Source organism: Babylonia areolata, chromosome 25 (assembly GCF_041734735.1).
Source record: "Babylonia areolata isolate BAREFJ2019XMU chromosome 25, ASM4173473v1, whole genome shotgun sequence".
Taxonomy (NCBI): Eukaryota; Metazoa; Mollusca; class Gastropoda; order Neogastropoda; family Buccinidae; genus Babylonia; species Babylonia areolata.
This window is the reverse complement of record NC_134900.1, coordinates 7,176,974-7,200,393: the sequence shown is the minus strand read 5'-3', so window position 1 is coordinate 7,200,393 and position 23,420 is coordinate 7,176,974. Positions and strand designations below refer to the sequence as shown.

Genomic DNA, 23,420 nt, shown 5'->3' with positions numbered 1-23,420 from the left:
TTTCAACATTATTCATTGACCTTTTAACACTGCTTTTGTATATCTTTAGCTGGTTTCAGAAGTGGCAGGTATTCAGCCCTGAAATACCCCCTTTGCAGTCAACTGGGTGATGACCAACATGATTTGATTTGGTTTTAGTATTGATGGTGTTTACTCAAACCTTTCAGAGTAGAAGGTTCAGATGTGTAATGCATGTCATGCACCACATGCACCTGTGCATGTTTGTGTGTCATCAGGAACGGCCCCTTTCCCTGCATGTTCTGGCAATGGACTGAGATCTCTTACAACATTCAGCTGTGTTTGGCAGGACTGAGAGAGGTGGACAGGTAGGCCAATAATAATGATAATAATGCACACTGATGCTCACACCTGCCAGTCTGAAAGCTTGTGGCATTTACGATAAAAGTTACACATACATAAATGCACATGGATTTACGTATGACATATTATACACAGACGAGAGAATGCATGTGACAGACTGAGAAGGGCATTTTGTTCCATATTTCTGTGCCAAGATAGGAGAAAGAGTGTTCACCTTGGGATTTTTAAGACAAGTTAGTGGGATAACTTTTGTTGAAATATTTCAAACTGAAGATGACACTTTCAGTTTTACAGCATTTTAACTCTTGTTCTTTTTCACTCTCTTCTGTATCATGCATGACCCATTTCATCTTACTTGTTAATGAGTGTTTAGTTTTGAATGAACTATGTCCTGCTATTTGGAATGCCCTATGTGTGGATGAAATAGACATGTACTTTCCTCTGACATCAGCAGATGTGCTTTTCCAGTGATTTAAATATTGTTTCAGAGAAAATTCTGTAGAAATATGATCAGTAAATGCACTGTTCTGTAGGTACAGTTGGTCATCTCATGGAAGCTCAAAATATGACATAAACTTGGCTGTTTTTAAAAGGGTTCCTTTTTACTTTTTTAAGCCTTGTTCAATGTGTGTGTGTGTGTGTGTGAATATGTGTGTGTGTGTGTGTGTGAATATGTGTGTGTGTGTGTGTGTGTGAATATGTGTGTGTGTGTGTGTGTGTGTGTGTGTGTGTGTGTACAGACATGTAGCCAATGGGGAGATCCTGGGGGTGACTCTCCTGATGGAGGACGTGCTCCAGATGGGCTACCAGGGAGCCAGGATCTACTCTGACAGTAAGGACATCTCCCAGTCAACCTCACGGGCAGAGTCACGCTCCTCACACATTGCCTGCGGTGCCACACCAGACCTGAAGGACGCTGCTAAAGCTCTGTGTGAGTGCTGGCCTGGCTGTTCTCATGTCGCAGGGCTTTCTGCATGCATGCCCAGTTTCTTGTAATAATACATCTTGAGGGAGAAAATTGGATCGGTGTCATGTATGTTTGCAAAAAGGAATTTCTTAAAGATTCTGTTGCTTACTGTTGCACTTCACTGGTTTGTTCACTTTGGTTGGTTCATTTTATTGCTTGACAAAAAAAGTTAATCAAAGTAAGGTTTGGTAACAAAGATTATTTGTGTGCATGTTGACTTGCAAACCAGTGTTGATAATTTGCTGCATATTCAGTTCAGTACTTTTGTGGCTGCAATTTTGTGAGCACTGTCAGCCAGTTTGCTGACACTGGAGCTACAATGCCTTGCAGTGTTGCTACGTTTGAAGACGACTAACGTGAGGTGCATGGTGTTGATGGCTTGTGTTGTTGGACAGCTAACCTTAACCTGAGGGGTCTGCAACGAAGCCAGCAGCCCCTGGAGGCCTACCGACTCCTCAAGTTTTTCCTGTTGCTGTGGAAATGTCTGGAGCTGTTGAAGACAGACTGGGGATGTCGCCGGCTGAGTGTGGAAGCCATAGCTTCCAACACAGTGTACCGCGAGTTTGCGTAAGGGCTTTTGTGTGCTAGGGTTGTGCCTGTGTTTGTTTTGGTTCATTTGGAAAATTTTAATGATCTGTAGAGGCATGTGTGTCATTGTGTCATACTGATTGTTAATTAACATGCTATGCAAAATTGATTCCACATTATTATATTGTTTTTCACAGTTCTTTCTGTTGTTTGGACATTGTCACTGTGTTTGTGCACTGTTAGAGAGAGTGCATGCATGTGTGTGAATGTGAGAGAGTGTACATTGATATATATCCAGGCATCTTGGATGCATCAGCATATGTCTGTAAATGGGAGATTGAAGTTTGCATGGATGTCTGTGTGTTTGCATATAGGATGCATCTACATGTGTCTGTGAATGGGAGATAGAACTTTGCATGGATATCTGCATGTGTTGTATGTGTGTGTTAATGGAGCGTTGGTCCACTGTGACCACACAGATCAGCTGATGTTGATGTTTGATGAATGGAGTATCAGTGTGGTGTGTGCAGCAAGACGTACCGTGTGGAGATCCTGGTGCCAGTCCTGCAGAGCGTGGCACGACGGCTGGGCCAAGGGGAGATGTACGACGCCATCAGTCCTGAAACAGACGTCCTCGTCATGCCCAAGGGAGCTTCAGAGATTGAAGTGCGGGCCAAACAGGTGGGCGTTGATGTCTTGTTCTCTCTTTGGATCTGAACACATCCTGTATTTACCATCTTGCAAAACGCAGCAACAAGCTGTATTATCAGCTTCCTTTCTTTTCTTTTATGACTGAAAGAACATGATCAAAATCAAAATCATCATGGTCTTAGTGGCAAAGTGACAGGCTGCTGAAAATCAGAACTTGAGAAATTGAAATCTGTTGTTTTTATCATGGATAAAAATATATTTCAATAAGAATACTTTTCAAAACTGTGACATTGTGCTGGTGTTGAGAAACCCCTCATGATGACCATGAATGTTGGTGCAGTTGACGCGGTTGCTGGAAGCCCTGGAGTTGCACATGATCGGTGAAGTGCGGAAACGTGTTGCCAAGGAACTGACACTGGCACTAGCTGAGAGAGCAAGGGAGGAAACTGCTCTTCCCACAGATTTGTGGAAACGTGCTGTGAGCTGTGTTTTTGTTCTTTGTTTTTGTTTGGTGCTACACTCATTTTGGGGAGAAATAATTTTTTCCCAAAAATTTTCCTCCCAGGCCACGATATGCAAAATTGATAGAAATATTCAACAGGGACTATTGTGGAACAGAGTTGTCACAGCTGTATGTGTGTGGTATTTTTGCATTCGGGGGATCAAAAACTATATGAGATGTGCTACACCCATTTTGAGGAGACTTTTTTTTCCCCCAAATTTTCCTCCCAGGCCACGATATGCAAAATTATTAGAAATATTCAACAGGGGCTATCTTGGAAGTGAGTTGACACAGGTGTATGTGTGCAGCGTGGTATTTTTACATTCAGGAGGTGAGAAATTATAAAAATAGATGTATTACACTCCTTTTTTGGAGAAACAATTTTCCCCCCCAGATTTTCCTTCCAGGCTGCGATATGCAAAATTCCTGGAAATTTTCAACAGGGGAAGAGAGTTGACGTAGCTCTGCTGGTGTGGTATTATTGCAGTTGGGATGTCAAAAACTATACAAAAAAAATGTGTCACACTCATTTTTGGGAAAGGTAATTTTTTTCCCCAAATTTTCTTTCCAGGCTGCAATATGTAAAATTATTAGAAATTTTCAAGAAGGGCAGTCTGGGAATTGAGTTGTTGTGGCTCTGCTTTTGTGGTATTTTTGTATTTAGGGGGTGGGTGGGTGGGGTGGGGGGTCAAAAACTATACAAAAAGATGAGCTGACACATATGTATGTGTGTGGTATTTTTGCATTTGGTAGGTCAAAAACTGTACACTCATTTTCGGGAGAAGTAATTTTTTCCCCAAATTTTCCTCCCAGGCCGCAATATGCAAAATTATTAGAAATATGCAACAGTGGTATCTCAGAAGTGAATTGACGTAGCTCTGCTTGTGTGGTATTTTTGCATTCGGGGGGTCAAAAACAATACAAATAGATGTGCTGCACTCATTTTTGGGAGAAATCTTTTTTTTCCCCAAATTTTCCTTGCATATACACAGACATACAGACACACACACAGACACACGCACAACACACACACACAAACACACACATATGCGCACGCACGCGCACACACACACGCACACACACACACACACACACACACACACACACACACAAAACCCCAAAAAACACACACACAAACACACACATATGCACAAACACACACACACACACACACACACACACACACACACACACACACACACACACACACACACACACACACATATACACACACACAGAGGCAACCACAAATATTCATTGAAGAAATAGATATGGATCCCTAGAATACAGATGTGTGTGTGTGTGTGTGTGTGTGTGTACATGCATTCATGTATGCGTGTGTGCATGATCAGGTGATGAAGGAGAGCTTCACGACCAACCGGCCCCATGTGGCGGAGCACTTTGTGGACAATCTGATGACTCAGGCCGAGGAGACAGACACACACGTCACCTTCACCCGTGAACACCTGCGTTCCTGTCTGGGGGCCCTGGGCCGTGAGGTCATGATGAGGGAAAAGCAGAACTATGAAAGGTGTGTGTTGGTGTGTGTGTGTGTGTGTGTGGTGGTGAGTGTGATGCGTGTACATTGGTGTTTGCGTGTGTTGGAGTATGTGTGTGTGCATGGGAGAGAGAGATAGAGTAAATGTTTGTACATGTGGGTTTTTTTTTGTTTTACCCTTTTTCATGTGTGTGTGTGTGTGTGTGTGTGTGTGTGTGTGTGTGTGTGTGTGAATAGCATTGAGTTTATAAGACAGAACAGTACATACTAGTGGTAAATTCAGTCCAGGGCATTGCCACTGACCTGTCCAGTTTGAGATGTACAGAACCATTTAGACTGTTGGAAATAGTATTCTTGATGTTTGATCTTGAGCATTCTTAGAGGAAGATTTAAAACTAAAACCAAGTCTCACGGTCAGTCCTTATCAACATTATGGTATGTTTCTAGTCACAATGATAAATCATTGCACAAGTAAGACATGATGTTTACTTGTTTCTTTGTGCACATTTGGGCGATTTAGGAAGATGCTTTTTGTGAAGGTTAGAGAGATTTTGAATTTTCTGATAACAGTGATTGTGTGTGTGTGTGTGTGTGTGTGTGTGTGTGTGTGTGTGTGTGTGTGTGTGTGTGTGTGTGTGTGAACATGGTCATAAATTCTTGTTAATAAGTGTTATCTTCTGAGAAACTGAGTCCTGTCCATTGTGACGCTTTTGCTTGCAGCTACACGATGTACTATGAAAACATGCTGAGATCTCATCACCAGCTGTTGTACAAGACTGAACAGGTGAGAGGACTGTTTCAGTGTAAAATACATGGTTAAGTAATAAACAGTGTGTTTGCATGTGGGTGTGCATGTATTCCATTTTACCTTTCTGTACTTTGATATTCAGTAATGCTCGTTAGAAGACCAGTGCTGTGAACATGAAACTGATCAAAACTTAACCTAAAGACAAGGATATAGCAATTCTTATCATCTTTGTCTACAATTTTGTATTTCTTGTGGATGTTGTAAAATTTAAAAAGACCCCAATGAACACACCACAAAATAGAGATGTCCGTGACTGTGTAGTGAGAGGTTGGTATCAGATGTCGTACATGTCTGAGTACAAGAATGTTAATCTTCCCTCAACACTGAATTTAAATCTGTTTTGAAGATTTTAAAATGTCACTGAGTAAGGTTTTAGATTGTAATAGAAATCAAAATACAGAGAACAGTCAGTATTGTACTGCTCTTAGTGTTACAGTACCCTTGACAAAAAGACAATGATAATGATAACACTGTTGAGAAGACAAAAAGACAATGATAATGATAAGACAGTTGAGGAGACAAAAAGACAATGATAATGATAAGACAGTTGAGAAGACAAAAAGACAATGATAATGATAAGACAGTTGAGAAGACAAAAAGACAATGATAATGATAAGACAGTTGAGGAGACAAAAAGACAATGATAATGATAAGACAGTTGAGAAGACAAAAAGACAATGATAATGATAAGACAGTTGAGGAGACAAAAAGACAATGATAATGATAAGACAGTTGAGAGAGGGAGATGGAGGGGAAGACAGAAAAATTGAAGGACTGGCAACATTGTTGAATGGACGGGAAAACCATTTCCAGAGACCCAAGTGTTGACGTACAACCAACAGACCTGGAGTTTTTGACTTGTGCTAAGTGCATGCTGTGCACATGACCTCGGTTAATCATCTCATCCTAATGGTTAGTTTTTAGACCACCACTGAAGGTATAGCGAAGGGGGAAAAAATTTTGGTGCGCATTGTATTCAATCCTGTAGCCTCAGATTCTCACACTTTCAAGGCAGGCATTACCACAAGGCCACCACTCTATACATAACAAATAACACTACACTCACACCACACATGCCCACATGCACAAAAACACGCACACACACACACACACACACACACACACAGAGGCAGCAGGTGACAGGAGCATGACAGGTGGTGTGTGACGTGGTGGGTGTGCAGGAGGTGAAACACCTGCGTGACGAGCTGAAGCAGGCCAAGCTGGCCACCAGTGTGGAGGTGCAGTGTGAGATGGCCTCCCGGGCCTACGACCTCATCATGGGTGGGTCACTCTGTGTGTGTGTGTGTGTGTGTGTGTGTGGAAAGTCCATCATGTACTGTGTAACCTTGCCACATACATCGTTGCCATGTATTGTTTGCCTTTTGCCCATTTTGTATTTTTTTCCATATGCCTCCATGGGGAATGTTTGGAATAAAACTTGACTCTAGTGTGTGTGTGTGGGAGGGGCAGGGTGGAGGGGGTGGGTGTGGGGGGTTGGGGGGGGGGGGGGTCTTGTATATGTTTTATGTGTCTCTGTCTGTATTTATTCTTTATATGTGCTTATCTGGGTGTGTGTGTGTTTTATGTGTCTGTGTATGTGTTTATGTCTTTATATGTGCTTATCTGGGCATGTGTTTTTATATGTATGTGCATTTGTGTTTGTGTAGTTGTTTACTTTTGTATGTGTGTGTATATGGTACATATTTTCACTCATTCTAACTCACTTCATGTTTTCCGGTTGTAATTCACTTATAGATGTATGAGTAACATCTGCACATATACATAGGATGATAATATACATTGCATTCATTAAATTTCTAAGTCGTCTCTGCTACATGCATTTGATTAGTTTTGTAAGGGATGGTGTTTCATTAATCGGAAAATGGTACAGTCACTTGCCAAAGCAAACACCCCATAATTACTTTTGTGAAGTGCTGCTAAATTTGAAAGACAAAACAAAATAATCTGAGGTAACTTTTGTTTTGCTTTTTTCTTAACAGAAATCACAGCACTGAGAGCCAAGATTCTGGAGATGCGGGAACAGGCCATGACAGCAGAGCAAGATGTGCGAGAGAGTGTGAAGAAGGAGTTCAAAGAGGTCATCCAGAGTATGTTCGGTGCCAACAGTCAGCTTCGTTCTCGCTTTGATGAGTTCAGGTTTGTGTCTGTTATGTTGTTCTGATGTGGGTGATAGGAGATCTGTCTTTCTGTGTGTGTGTGTGTGTGTGTGTGTTAACGTGTGTGTGTGTTAACATGTGTGTATATGTGTTTGTGTGTGAGCTGGCACACGTATGTGGTGTGTCCTTGCAAATCCACTGCAGTGTCCATGTGTGTAAATTGAAGAGTATGGTACATGACAAATTCATTTGAGATGCTTTGTCTCTGTTCCTTATATTACTTTTTTGTTTACTTGTTTGTGTAAAATCATTTTTGAAATTGAAAAGAAATGCAACATCATTCCAGGAGAAATCTACTTATCGTTTATGGTCAGGGAACATGTGCGGATGAAAACTTCTATCATTGTCTAGAAAATCAGGGAACAGTCATCATTTTTCAATAAGGTTTTAGTCCTGTCACAAAAACCATCTTCACGTGAGCTGCATGCAGACTGCAACACACCAGACAAGGCTTTTTGCTGGCATTGTCTGTTCTAGAAGCTTGTGCAGGCACCCTGATTGAATTACGTTTGATGAAGACAGTGAATGTACATCAAGTTTAACTCACTCTTGGACATGTTAATCTGTTCACTTGGTGAGAAATTAAACAAATGTATCAACTTATCATTTGTGTTTGAATTTGGAAATGGAAAGCACTTAGCATTTTGTAATAGGCATATGACAATGTCTTGATTCATGACCGACAGGGAACAGCTGAATGATGATGTGTGTGAAAAAATCGCTGAGACGCGGTCAGTAGCAGTGGCAGCCATGACCAGATTGTCGGAGAAGTTTGGGGGTTCCCAGGGTGAGTGCTGGCTGTACTTTGATCAGTCTGGGTTGGTGTGTGTGCTCACAGTCAAAGCACACACACACACACACACACACACACACACACACACACACACACACATTGGGACACATTCAAACACTGGTATAAAAATGTATAAATAAATGATCATACCATTTTGTAATCTTTACCATTTTGATGAGTTTCCCCACTTTTAAGCGCACTGTTCTCACTTTTTTTTCAATAAATTACACACACACACACAACACACACACACACACACACACACACACACACAATTACTCTACACCTGTAATCATACAAATCCTTAAATACTCCCCCAAAAGTGGGACTTCCTACTCCACTCCCATTCTGAAATATACCCCCCCCCTCCCCTACGCCCCATACCAGCCACACCATCCCTTCTCAGATCTGAATTCCTCCAGTCCTCATTGTTGTGAGAGTTGCCTTCCAACCAGGCATCAGTACAAGTGACATGTCGCACACAGATGACGACCTGCGTGTGAACCTGGCCCGAGCGGAGCAGCTACGTCAGTTACAGCACGAGAACCACCAGCTGAACACGGTCATCATCAAGATGAAGGCCATGCACGCCTGGAGACGCAACCACCTCACCAACAACTTCCTCAAAACTGTCAGTCGTTTTTCTGCTCTTTCTGTCTCTGTTTGTTTCGTTGTCTTGACTCTTTGCTCATCTGTCTCGTCTGGTTCAAATGAAAGTTTTGTCATCCAAGTGGATGTGTTGCGTGGGGTGTGAGTGGAGTGTTCTTTCTTTCTTCCTCCTTATTTTTTTAATTGTTTTCCCCCCCACTTGTATGATGATAGACAGATCAGAGATTTGTTGGAATTTGACTTGATAAGATACTAGAACTTACTAAGCATGGAGTAGAGTTTGTGTGTGTGCATGCATGCGTGAATGTGTGCATGTGTGCAAAGATAGGGATTGCATGATTTTCATGAAGTTACATAAAAACATTTCCTCTTTCTTTGTTCTCTTTTCTTTCTCTGTCTTTGTTCGAGGCATGAAACATTTGGGGTAAATACTATAAACAAGACGAGCAATGCTACAAATTGGTATCAACACATCAGTTTTGCTATTTTCATTGACCATGAATTGTTTCCCTTCTCTCCCCCACCAGATTGTGGATCTGCGGAAGGACGGGGAGACGGGGAAGAAGGAGATGGTGGAGATCAAGATGCTGGCTGAAGAACAAGTCATGTTGCTGCGGCAACAGCTGGTGGCCATCAAGCGTGCTCTGGCATCCACGGAAAGCGAGTCCAATGAAGTGCGAAGAGCCCTGGACAAGGAGGTAGCCTTCAGTTTATATGTTGTTGTTGTTGTTGTTGATTCCAAGATGACACCTGTGACTTCATGAAGTGACCAGATTATTCTTAACTACCCCTGAAAATGGAGTATGGCTGCCTGCATGGCAGGGTAAAAACGGTCCAACACGTAAAAGCCCACTCGTGTACATACGAGTGTGTGGGAGTTGCAGCCCCAAAATGAAGAAGAAGAAGAATCCCTAACTATGGTCAGTTTATTTCCATGTGGATAAATGAAGTATTTTTTATTTGATTTTATTTAATTTGAGTTATGGTATTTCATGATCTAGCTCTGTTGTCTCACAGCCAGAAGCAGCAGAAAAAAGAACTCAGAGCTGACAGCCACTCTCAGCTTCAGCATCACAAAGAAAAAGGCAGCATCCTGAAGATCAGCACAGCCAGCTCAGACCTGATTACACAGTGGCAAAGACACAGATGTCAGAGTGAGAGCAGCATTCCTTCAGTTCAAAAGGAGTAACTTGCCACACCAGGATGAGACTGTTCAACTCCAGTGTAAAATCAGTTCGGTTGTATGGAGCAGAAACATGGAGAACAGCAAAGGCAGCCATCCAGAAAGGAAGGACATTGGTCAACAGCTGCCTCAGAAGAATCCTCCAGATCTGCTGTACAGACGCCATCAGCAACACCCACCTGTGGCAGGTAATGTACCAACTATCAGCGGAGGATGGAATCAAGAAAAGAGGTCTGGAAGTGGACTGGCACACTGTGCAGAAACCTGCATCTCACCTGACCTGACATGGAACCTCCAGGGAAAGTGCAGCATAGTGGAACAAAGAACGTGCAGCACTGTTACCAGGCGACTGACACCAGACAGGTGGGACACACCTGGGGAAGGTGGCCCAAGCCAGGAGGCTCACCTGGGGAAGATGACCCAAGACAGGAGACACACCTGGGGAAGGTGGCCCAAGACAGGAGGCTCACCTGGGGAAGATGACCCAAGACAGGAGACACACCTGGGGAAGGTGGCCCAAGACAGGAGACACACCTGGGGAAGGTGGCCCAAGACAGGAGGCTCACCTGGGGAAGATGACCCAAGACAGGAGACACACCTGGGGAAGGTGGCCCAAGACAGGAGACACACCTGGGGAAGATGGCCCAAGACAGAAGTCTGTAGTGGACTCTTGATGACGACTTGTGTCTCATTAGGGGATGATGGATCGTGAAAGGTTTTTATCGTACTTGCTTTTCATTGGCTGTAAGGTGATTTGATTAAAACACTTATTGTAATATATTATAAAAAAAACCCCAAAAAAACCCCACCAACAACTGTTTTTAATTATGCTTGTTAAAATGATTATTTGGTTACTGTGGTGATTATTTCATTAACCAGAAAGGAATGGTGTCCATTGTTGTTGCTCATTTTTATTCAACAAGTTTTTCATATCAGCTCAAAGCTTGTTGTTGTTCAAGTTCCTTCATTATTTTGTTGATCAAACACTGTTTTGTTTTGTCTTGTGAATAAAAATGTTTACACCAGATGAATATAGTGTATTCCAGGCAGATGAATACAAACAACACTCTTTTGGCATGTTACATATGTAGTATGTTGAGATGATGCAACAGCTTGATGCATAGTGTTGAATAAAGTGTGTTCTGTGATGCAATAACATATATATTCAGTAATATGATGCATACTGATGAAATATATATGATATTGATAGTCAGTCGTGTCTGACTTTGACCATCAGAACAGCAGAGGAGGCAGCTGCTGTTCCAACTATTTGGGCTAGAATTTGATTATAGTGGAGAGTGTCTTGCACAAGTACATCCCCACTCTCTCGGCCAAGAGGGTTTTCGGACAGTCGGCATTGGGATGGTTCCCAAAGGCCAACTAGCCCACAAGGCTGCAGCACTAAGAGCCAGTGCAATTTTGCCTCCTAGTTTGAGAGTCATAGTCTTCACAAAAGACTAAGCTGTAAATGGTTTCCCATTGACTGGAGAAACCATTGATAATACAGCTCTCACTCTGCTGTTGGCCCCAAATGTAAACTTATGTCAATCTGTGATATAAGCCGAGTGTTGGGCCTAAACTGTGTTATGTGTTGCATAATGTGCACATGGTTTACACTGATATATATATATATTTTTTTTAGAATAGATAAACTTTGCTATGTGTTGCAATAAAATACATGTAATATGCAGTTATATGATATGATAACATGACAACATAATGAAATAGTGATAACTAAACTGTTTTACACATGGCAATAATATACACATGATACATGGTAAATTGAAAAAAATGTGGTTTGACACATTGTATACAGCACTGACAGTTGTGTGTAATGCAGTATGTCAGAGATTGAATTGTGTGTTTGACTTTCCTCCTTGGAGTCAGTCTTATGTCATCATTGTGTCAGTTGTCATTTACATTTCCTGAAGATGTTTTTAACACACTTTCCAATGGTGACAACTTTCAGATAAGGCATAAGATGTCTGAGCTACCATCTGATGAACTCTGCAATCCCTCCTCAAAACATGTGGAGGAAATCTAATGTAAAGATTTCAGGCTAAAATTATAAGTGCTATAAAGGTAGTTTTGCACGGTACTTTTGCACGTGGGACCTGCTCAGATCCCATATTCAATAATCTACTGCCCCTAAGCCTGTTTTTTGCTGAACAATGAAAGTTGGCTTCTGATTTATTACATGGCTGACTCATTCCATGGATGACTCATATCATAGTTGACTTGTTCCATAGTTGACTCATTCTGTGGTTGACTCATTCGATAGTTAACTCATTCTGTGGTTGATTCAATCCATAGTTGACTCATTCCAAGGCTGACTCATTCTGTAGCTGACTCATTCTATGGTTGACTCATTCTGTAGTTCATTCCAAGGTTGACCCATTCTGTAGCCGACTCATTCTATGGCTGACTCAATCTGTAGCTGACATTCTATGGCTGACTCATTCTGTAGCTCATTCAAAGGTTGACTCATTGTGTAGCTGACTCATTCCATAGCTGACTCATTCTATAGCTCATTCCAAGGTTGACTCATTCCATAGTTGACTTGTTCCATGGCTGACTCATTCTGTAGCTCATTCCAAGGTTGACTCATTGTGTAACTGACTCATTCCATGGCTGACTCATTGTGTAGCTGATTCATTCCATGGCTGACTCATTGACTCATTGTGTAGCTGACTCATTCCATGGCTTTACAGTCCATAGTTGACGCATTCCATGGCTGACTCATTCCATAGTTGACTCATTCCATGGCTGACTCATTCCATAGTTGACTCATTCCATGGTTGACTCATTCCAATGGTGGACTCAAGTCATAGTGGAGGGTGACGCACTGTGATGCGTGTAATGATGTGTGTGACAGCTGCGAGTGAAGCAGGAGAAGGAGCACGAGCTGATGCAGAAGGAGCGCAACAAGCTGCAGCTGGAGGCCGCCAAGCAGGCCAGCATTGAACGCCTGGTCAGTGTGTAGCTGTTTGGTCAGGGACGTCGTGTGTGTGCTGTTACGTAACTATATGTCTGTCCTTAACTGTCACTTTTTTTGGTAGCATTGTTATTGTCAATGGTATCACTGTAATCATCAGGTTTGTGGTACAGCTATAGTCCTCTGTCCATAATTGTCAGTTATTCTGAAGCATTTGTATTTTCTCTGGCATAATTATAGTTGTCAGTCCTTAAAGTCACTAATGTTGCAGCATTTGTATTGTATATGGTATTACTTTAGTTGTCAGTACTTAACTGTCACTTTTTCTGAAGCATTTATTTTGTCTGTGGTATAACTTTAGTTTTCAGTTCTTTACTCTTATATTGCTGCATTTGTGCTGCATATTATAGAACTATAGTTGTTAGTACTTGACTGTTCCTCAATGAAGCATTGGTATTGTCTGTGGTATAACTGTAGTTCTCAGGTCTATGGTCAGTTTTTTGTGCTTAAAAAGTAGTAAAATGTTTTGTTATAATAGTGGAGTGTGGCCCAGGCTATGGTCAGTTTTTGTGCAAAAAAAGTAGTAAAAATTTTTAATAGTGGAGTGTGGCCCACGCTATGGTCAGTTTTTTTTGCTTAAAAAGTAGTAAAAATTGTGTTTTAATAGTGGAGTGTGGCCCAGGCTATGGTCAGTTTTTTGTACAAAAAAGTAGTAACAATTTTTAATAGTGGAGTGTGGCCCACGGTATGGTCAGTTTTTTTTGCTTAAAAAGTAGTAAAAATTTTTTAATAGTGGAGTGTGGCCCACGGTATGGTCAGTTTTTTTTTGCTTAAAAAGTAGTAAAAAAATTTTTTAATAGTGGAGTGTGGCCCACGGTATGGTCAGTTTTTTTTGCTTAAAAAGTACTTTAAAAAAAAATTTAATAGTGGAGTGTGGCCCACGGTATGGTCAGTTTTTTTGTGCTTAAAAAGTAGTAAAAAAAAAATTTTAATAGTGGAGTGTGGCCCACGGTATGGTCAGTTTTTTTGTGCTTAAAAAGTAGTGAAAATTGTGTTTTAATAGTGGAGTGTGGCCCAGGCTGTGGTCAGGTTTTTTTTTTTTTTGCTTAAAAAGTAGTAAAAATTGTGTTTTAATACACACACACACACACACCTGTGACATGCACTACCTGTCCCACCTGCCAGGTGGAAGAGCTGGGTGACAAGGAGCAGCGGCTGAAGCAGCTGACGGAGGAGCAGGACCGCAGCAGCAAGATCCAGAGTCTGACCCAAGAGAAGGTGCGCAAGGACATCGACACCATCAGGAAACAGCTGACCCATGAACGGAGCCTCAAGCTGGATGCCTTCCACAGGGTGGATGAGCTGCAGTCACAGGTACAGACCACCCGGAGAGGTTGGGATGGGTGGGAATGGTTTATGGGCTATAGGGACCCTAGAGCTTTGCTGGTAGGAGTTTATGCTCCTGCTAGGGCCACCCAAGCCGCTCAGGCCGAAGGGTGGAAGCTGGACAAAGCACAATCCACTGGTCCTCCAGGTTGGAGGTAGGGCACAGGGCTAGCAACCTGGTCATGTGAAAAATCCTTGTTATGGAAAAAGCAACCTAAGAAACCAGTGCTGGTGTGTATGACTGGTCTCCAGAGTCAGTGGTGAAAGCCAAGAGGAAGCCACTGACAGGAAAAGGGGAGTTCTGAACGCCAAATGCAAGACCAAGATAGGGATGTATTGGTAGTGTCCGTGGTTTAGTGGCAGTAGTAGTCTTCAGCATTTTATGTCTTTTCAGTTGTAAGTGATATTAGATGGGGAAGACAAAATGTGGAGGAGGGGAGGGTGAATGGAGGGGTGGGGTCAGGAGGAAGTGAAAGGGGATAGATGGAGGTGTGACTCAGTGTGTGTGTGTGTGTGTGTGTGTGTGTGTGTGTGTGTGTGGGTTTGCTGGGGAGCTGTGCATATGTGTGTCATAGTGATAATATTGAATTCCTTTATGAACTTGTGAAACTAAAAAAATGTGTATAGTGCTGTACTATGTTCTACATTTTCCCTCGAGAGAGTAACTCATTTTTACACCAATAAGATGACGTGACACAACATACTTGTTAAACAGTGCCCTTAACTGAAAGAATACACAACTTGTTACAATTCATATATGATCCCAACAAAGTTGTTTATTTTGTATATTCCACAGTTGTTTGTAAAATGCCTTATAATGATGATGCTGATACAGATACTTATATAGTGCTTATCTTTGGTCAAAGACCAGACTTGAAGCACTTTACAAACAGTCATTTGCACAACAGACTGCCTACCTGGTTAGAGCTGAGCTGTTACTGGGCACTCATCATTCATTTCCTGTGTCATTCAGTCAAGTTTCTGTCATGCACATACGCACACACTCACACAGATGTGTAACATTTTTACGTATACACATGACATGCAGATATAGACAGTAGATCATGAGAGTTCACATGTGTTCTTTATATCTTGTTGCCAGTGTGCACTGTGTGCCTCTGCTCATTGTCTTCAGGTGTACGACTACGAGTCCAGCGTCTTTGGCCATCCTCAGTTTGGTGCTAGCACTATCTCTGTGCCACCCACCCGTGAGTAGTCAACTTGTGTATGTCAGTGTGCTTGTGTATATCTGTGTGTGTGTGTGTGTGTGCACATACATGCATTTAAGTGTGTTTGCATGTGTTTGTGTACTTAGTTTATTGTGATTATGAAGTATTTTAACATTTCAGTGCCAAGCCTATTTTATGCTCAGTGACAACCATTTGCCAAGGGATTTTTAGTCACGGAGGTGAATGATAGTAATAAAAATTGACATAACCTATACTTTTCTGAAAGGAAAATGAACACACTATCCAATGATGACAATTCCACATGAATTCATTGATTTTGCGATAGGAAAATTCTTACAATGTCATAGATGGAAATTTCCATCCTGGGGCACTGAAGAAGTTAATTGTAGAATGGTTCGTCAGTTCTGACCTTGCGAAGCACAGATCAGGCAAGCCACTGTCGTGTTAACACAAACTGGTGTATTTTCAGCTTCTCTGATCTCCCGATCCAGAGCGACCTCAGCAGGTCAGACTCGTCGCACAGCTCGCCCAATCACCAGCACGGGGGTGTGGCCCCCGCCCACCTCCTGGCCAGCCAATCGTGTGGTGGCCCCCTCTGATGATGGGGACACGATGAACAATCTGGACTACAAGAAAATACAGCGACCCAAAACTGTAAGTTAATTGTATATATACAGTCTAATAAGGTTGGGTGTTTTTTTTTTGTTTTGTTTTTTGTTGTTGTTTTTTTGGAATGGGTGGGTGGGAGTCCCTTTAAATTTGGTGGCTCTTACGTATATAGAGTATATGGACACACACTGACATGCTCACACACAGACAATAGAAAAAAATTCTGAAGTCTTGAAACATTGGCAAGCATACAAATGGTACGATTGCAACTGCGTAAAACACTCTGGAAAATCATATGTGTGGGACAATTAAGTTGAGGTGGAAAACAAGCAAAGGTAAACAACCGATCCATCATTAAAAAATGGACTTCAAAGAGACTTCCTAGGGAGAAAAAAGGGAGAGAAAATGGGCAAAGGAAGGAAAAATGAAACGAAGCAGTTTTAGGTTGTTGTTTGTTTGAAATGTTTTATTATTGTCTGTTTTGTTTATTTATGTTTATATTGTGAATTTGAATTTTTCCTTTGTGATTTTTGTTGTTAATTCATTGTAAGTCTCTTTTGTGTCTTTGTTCTGACATGTCAGTCTTTTTTTATGTGAACTTTTTTCACTTTCTTCAGAGCAGTGTTTGTGGGTTGTGTCATTTCATGGCACATTGAAAGTGAATAAACATGTGTTAATAACTTCAGAAGTTGTGTCAGTCATTATCAGTACTTGTTTAATTATTGTTGTGATTCATTTGCAAAAAAAAAGAAGAAGAAAAAACGGAAAAAAAAACCCAAAAATGCACTGTTTAACAATACAAATTAGAAAATGAATGGACTGTTTTCTTTTAGCTTAAAATAGATGAAATATTTCTTGTTTGCATTGTACAGATTTTCAAAAAAGGTTTTATCATTGGTATTTTGCTTTAAAGTTGTCCATATAATTGTGTACATGCATGGCATATAAAATGAAAGAGCAAATTCATCTTTTTCTTTGCAATTTCGACATGCTTCAATAGTGTCATATTGAACAAACAGTGGGCATAGACTGAACTGAGTGAAAAAGAATGATATTAATTATTAAAGAAGGGAAACAAGCAAGATGAGAGTTGCTGCAGTGTGTGTTTCATCAAGGTTGAAAATGTAATGATGTCATCAGGGCTGACAAAGTGACATAGGAGCAGCCATTGTCTCTAACAGTGTGCACTGAGCACTGATGGCTAATAATGTGCGTGTGTGTGGTAGGAAAGTCTTGCCTTACCTCCCCTGTCTCCCACGTCAGCTCCCACATCAGTAAGTGTCTGTGTCAGGCTGTCATCCTCTTGCCTTTGCTGGCAGGCAGCAGAAGCCCTTTGTACTGTTGTAGATCCCTGACTGCTGACCTCCTGCTTTGGGATAGTCTCTATCCAGCATTGTGTTGTGTCACAGCATGTCTTTTTTGCCATGGCTTTCTTATATCTCCTCTTGCTGTGCAGAAATCTTTAGACGACATTTTTTTTCATTTTATACGTTATTCGCAGAGAAGAGTCTGTCTTTGTCCCCTGTTCTCCCCCTTACATTCCATAAGCATTATAATAAACTATGCTTGTAAATTTACACTCATGTAGAATACCATTTACTTATCAAGACAAGACTCACATAGTTATGCTCAAAGACAGGAATTCTTCTTCTCTGATTCTGACAGCAACAACTGAGGATAAGAAACAATGCCTCAGATAAATGCAAGGTATCATTTTCTTAGTTTTGCTAACTGAGATTTTAATCAACTTTTATTCTGAAGTAATGGTTTCTAAACTTTTTTTTTGCCTTTGTTTTACCTTTCTTCCATTTTGGGTATCTTAAGTCTTAGTTTCCCCACACATACCTGTGATTTGTTTTTTTCCATCAGTTTTGAGATAAATGTTTACAGTCCCTTTTTTTCTGCTTTATTATACATTTATTTACTTCTTGAGTTTAAATGTTGTTTTTTTTTTATACTAAAACAGCTCACATGTGCTTTATTTTTTAAAATACTTTTTATTCATGTAACTATTTTCTTCTTATGGAAGAAATAGTATGGGAGGAAGGGTTTGTTAGAATTGGGAGGCTGCTTTAACCAGTATGCCTTTGCATGAAACAAATGTGTTTTCATTAAAAAAAAAAACAACCCAAAAAACAACAACTGATCAACCAATTTTTCATAATAAAAATAAGTTCTACTTTTTAAATTTTCTTTTTTTGTGTGTGTGTATCATATACAGCTATAGACATTCTACATTATGATCTAATTGAATATGAAGGCTGAAAAAGGGTTTTTTTAAATATTGTCAACACAAAACATTCAACAGCTCCTTTGATCAATATGAAAAAAAAGTAAATTTTGTGAATGCAAGCCAGTTTAAGAAGTAACAAGTGAAACACTAACTGGTAGTAACATTATCAGATGAAATATGTTCATACCTGACTTGACAGAGACCTAAAAAGAAGTAGTTGATACAGACAAAAGTGTAGCATATGAGCAGACCTACTCATGAATGTATTTAGTGTAAGAACAAAATCATCATTTGAAACCAAGAGAGTAGAACAGCAATAATTTATTACTCTGTGAAGTTTGCAGTACATCATCCAAACTTCAGTAATGCCTTTTGTTCAGTTAAATTCAGATATTAATCTGTGCATGTGTGTGCATGTTAATGCGCATGCTTGTGTGTACACCTGTGTACAGGAATCACTACTTTTTTTTTTAATACAATGTCAGCATCTGTCTGTTCAGATTGATTGCAAGCCTATACAAACTGAACATGATACCACCCTGTATGATTGATTTCCATGCTGTTTTAACTTCTTTCGTACTTGCACTGCCAGTGTGTGAAATCAGTTATATGAATCTATCTATTATGTGTGTTGAGGATTATTTTTCAAGCTAATAATTTTGAATATTATATACATATACCATGCATCATTGTGTTTATGTATATACGTAATAAGTATGGCATTGTAATACTCTCAGTGTCTCATGCATGCAGCTGTTTTTTTTTGTTTTGTTTTTTTAATTATACATTTTCATGTCTTCATTCCCCCGAGGGATGTTTTTTTTATCAACAGCTGCATCATCTTTTAGCTTGCTTATTTGTTCTGTATCCAAGTGTACTTTTCTAACAATGTGTTGATAGCATTCAAGACACTTGTGAAGTTGCTTCATCTGACAAATGTTATAGAAATATTGTCCACATGTAAACACACACACACACACACACACTGTTTTTTGAAATGGTTGAAGCTTGTGAGAACAAAAATTTGAATTGCGTTTGTTGCAGCCATTGATCTTTTTTTTTTTTAACATTAAAAAATCATTAGTCATTAATGATTTTGGCCACATAATGTTACATAAACACCAGTCTTTTTCAACCAGTGGTCTCGCTTCATTTATGCAGCCGTTCAGTTTAATTCATTCAAAGTTATTCATAATTGCTTTTTCTCTCCAGTTTGTTTTTTCACCCTTATTCTTTTTGCTCTTTCAAAATCATTTAAATGACACCTCTCGATCCACCCGTCTCTTGCCTTCCCACCAGGCAGTGGGGTTGGTGGGAAAGTATCATATTTACTGGGAAAGAAACAGTGTGGTACTTGATATGTATACTCACAGTTAATGGCTTGCTGTGTGAAATTAAGTTGATAAGTAACTTTACAAGCATCATTACTGACGTTGTCAGCAATATTACATTGCTGGATAGGACTCCCTTCCTTCAGCATCGCATGGAGCATGTGCCATAATGTTTAGCTTGGCCTTGTTCCGCATTCAGGTTGGTGGTCGCCTGCGAAGTCGGATTGCGGAGCAGCTGTTGAACGAGTTGGAGCCGGATCACCACCGTACCATTGTTCAGCTGGAACAGCTGCAGCTGGAGGGTCGCCGCAACATCACCACATGAGTGCCACCGGCATCACGCTTTGGATGCTGTCTCTTTTGGCTACTTTTATTACATTCTTTTTTTTCTTCACTCCTCATAAGACAAATCTGAGTTTTTGAGATCTTGACAGTGTCAGGTAGAGGTAGTTTTTGTTATGTTATATATTTCTTAAGGAATATCTTGACATGGAACTTTGTGTTATTGCTTGGTTGTGAGTTGTAGTTACTTTTGGTGTTTGGAACTTTTTGAAAATGTTTATTCATTGATTGTTGATTCATTGGCATTATCAAATGTGGTATTAGAAGGAATGTGTGAATTCCTTTGATGCTGAACTTGAAGACAGTTGCTCCGGTAACAAGAGTGCCTATTATCTGTTAATATATATTTTTTGGCATGCTACATAGACAGCATTGTATTGCCAAGTGAAATGTATTACAGACAATTTTTCCTGGTTATCCCTTGTGTCTCAATGAATATGCCAAGTATCTCAATGAATATGAATGCCTTAATTTTTTAATGCAGCTTTTACATATGAACACCATCACTTTGCAGCATTATTTATACCAATACTACCCTTAAAATGGCTGACTGTGATAAGGTAACTAACGCTGTTCTGTGATAAACAGGCACAGACTGTGAAGACTATGCCTTGTTGATTTTAAGATATTTTTTTAAGACAATGTGCCAAGTCAGGAAGAGGAAATTCCATGTTTCCTCAGTCATCTGATGAACCATGTACAACACATACTGGGAACAATCTGGGTTTTCTTCTACCAAACACTGAAGATGTTTTTGAATCGATTGTCATACAAAGGTGTTTACAGTATTGACACACTTTTTGTGTACATGTGAAAATGTAAGACACAGACTGTCTCACATACTTTGTCTTGCATATATTTGTCATTTGACATTTTCCATTTACAAACAAATTTGAAAAACCACATTTGTATACATAATGATGAATGCTATTTGTACAAATTTAAGATGTGCAGTTTTCAGCTTGATTTTTCATATCATTCTTCCCTTCTGAGTTCAGTGCTGCGTTGAATTATATTCCATTTGTTTTGACTTATTTTGCATTGTAGGATAAATGTTGAACTCACAAACATGTTTTCCCAGGAAATCTACTGTTTGCATTCTTAGAGTTGTACATCTTGAAACTTGCATTTTCTGTTCCACTGTAAATGTTTGACCAAGAATGCAGCAGGTTACTCTTTTAGTGAAATATTAATTGTTAGTTTCAGAAAAGTATTTTGATTGAATGAATGTTTGAAAAAGTCACAGGTTGGGTCTTGGTGAAGTATTGTCTGTCAGTCATCGAAACAGCACTGTACAAAACTGCACTTGAAAGTTTCATTATCTGGCACAGTGTTGTGTCATGTATTTTGCCTTTCCAGATGGAATTGTCATCTGGACATGGTGCGCTATATATACCACTTACCTATTTTGAATCATGCCATTAATAACTGCTGCTGAAATAGAGAAACATGTACAGTTCTTTGTGAAATATTTGTGTAAAAGTTCTTGCCTCAGTTTGTCTGCTGATACTGTTGATACACTGGAATTTTGCTGGTTTATTTTAGTACTTGTGCATGCTTCTTTGTGAAATTTCAGAGTTGAGTGAGACCAATTTCATCTTTGTGTGCTTTGTAAAGATTGCGAGCCCTACTTGCAGAAATGGGGGGAGGGTTTGGGGGAGTTTTGGTTTGTTTCAGTTTCTCAAGGAGGCATCACTGCATTCAGACAAATCCATATGTGCTACACTACATCTGCTAAGCAGATGTCTGACCAGCAGCATAACCTAATGCACTTTGTCTGGCCTTGAGGAAAAATAAATAAACGAATTAAAAAAAAATCTAAAGATAATGAATATGGGGATGGTGGAGAATGGATCTCTTCTTTGATAGTCCTAAGGGTAGATTAATTAGTGTTGTCAGTTCACTTAAATCCATGTTAATGTCCATTCATTTTCTGGAGTATCATTCTTTTCTGAGTGACACCAGAATATATAAGAGTAAATGGTGTCCCTGAATTCAGTGTTCATTTGCTGTTTAGCCAGTATATGCATGTTTCATACAGTTCTTTTTTAAACAGAGCATTGGTTCCCTCTGTTGTTACAGTGAACTGGTGCAGAATGTTGTCTCAGCTGCTTTCAGGATTTCAGGCTGTTACTATGCTTTGAACATAGATATGCCATTAGTTGGTTTTTTTGTTTGTTTTTATATTGTTCTTTCATGACACTTATACTTCAATATATATATATATATATTAGCCAGAAACAGAAATTTGTGTATTGTGCTTGACTGAAATACAAAATACAGAAATTGTATTTTTGTTTTTGACAGCAAGTGCGATATTCTGTCACTTTAGTCCCTGTTGTCCTTTGTCTTCGTGAATTATGTCTCCACTACTGCTGCTAGAGCTTCTATTCATTATGTGTGCTGTTTTGCATTACACAGGCTCTACACAGTATAAAGGAAACAACTTTATACTGATAGCCAGTCTTAGGGTTCAGTTTCATTTTTGTTACTTCCTTCCAGTGATGCTGCTGCACTGTGACAGATGGCTTGAGGCAATGTATGTGGGTTATTTGTTACCCCACACTAGTTATATCCACTGGCAATTAAAGATTAGTTGTGTACAATATATATGCATATAGTGTGTGTTATTTTTATCACCTTTTTGTGCTCTTTTTTGTTTGTCCCTCTCTGTACAGGTTTTGCGTTTGATTCATTTCTGCCGTTCTCATTTTCATGAGAGAAAAAAATAGTTAAAGAAAAAGAAAAGGGCAATGTTTAAAACATAACCACTGATGACATAGATTTTCATGAAGATATTAAATCACTTCACCCAGTGCCTAAGCATTGTTAGGGCACCAGTGTGCTTATATTCACTGTGCTCAGGCATCAAATCCAGTGATTCATCAACTTTCAGCTAAGTGTAGACAATTAGGAAAGGGGCACAATTTCTTGTAGAATCCCTTGCAATGCAAATGGTGTTTTCTCTCTTTCACTATTATACATGCATCCATGCGACCTCCACAAAGGTCATAAGGGCAGATATCTCAGTATTTCACTTGATCATCATACAAACTGGATGTAAAATGTCTGTAGGACTTTGCCATTTTATTCTCCTTTCTTTTGTGAAGGATATTTTGTACTTTGACACGTGGACAAGGGTTACTTTATTTGAAACTGACAATGGGAATCATGCATACCACAAAGCAGAGTAAGAATAAAAATCAAAGGAATACATGGACAACAGCTCTGTTCAATTTTCTCTGGAGAGGACTGTGGTGAAATATGTACAAAACAAATAATAGCTGTGTGTGTGTGTGTGAGGACCATTACATGATAAAAGGATCACGATATTTGTCATCACCACCTTTTCGGCTC

General features: G+C 39.9%; 1 protein-coding gene across 4 annotated transcripts in view; it reads left to right on the top strand.

The window, feature by feature from the left end:
• LOC143299362 (uncharacterized) overlaps positions 1-22,673 on the top strand; it is a 65,510-nt gene extending 42,837 nt beyond the window's left edge. For 3 of the 4 annotated variants that reach the window (XM_076612499.1, XM_076612501.1, XM_076612500.1), the window contains exons 35-52: positions 237-326; positions 1,062-1,252; positions 1,684-1,855; positions 2,347-2,497; positions 2,808-2,945; positions 4,322-4,500; positions 5,188-5,251; positions 6,457-6,556; positions 7,276-7,432; positions 8,139-8,239; positions 8,731-8,876; positions 9,382-9,552; positions 12,913-13,008; positions 14,158-14,346; positions 15,494-15,566; positions 16,018-16,202; positions 17,384-17,431; positions 19,921-22,673. In XM_076612499.1, coding sequence (XP_076468614.1) covers positions 237-326; positions 1,062-1,252; positions 1,684-1,855; positions 2,347-2,497; positions 2,808-2,945; positions 4,322-4,500; positions 5,188-5,251; positions 6,457-6,556; positions 7,276-7,432; positions 8,139-8,239; positions 8,731-8,876; positions 9,382-9,552; positions 12,913-13,008; positions 14,158-14,346; positions 15,494-15,566; positions 16,018-16,202; positions 17,384-17,431; positions 19,921-20,046 — 2,377 coding nt within the window. In that variant the 3' untranslated portion in view covers positions 20,047-22,673. The remainder of the gene's footprint in view (positions 1-236; positions 327-1,061; positions 1,253-1,683; positions 1,856-2,346; positions 2,498-2,807; positions 2,946-4,321; positions 4,501-5,187; positions 5,252-6,456; positions 6,557-7,275; positions 7,433-8,138; positions 8,240-8,730; positions 8,877-9,381; positions 9,553-12,912; positions 13,009-14,157; positions 14,347-15,493; positions 15,567-16,017; positions 16,203-17,383; positions 17,432-19,920) is intronic. The other variant, XM_076612502.1, reaches the window with a different exon arrangement.
• The last annotated feature ends 747 nt before the right edge of the window (positions 22,674-23,420 follow it).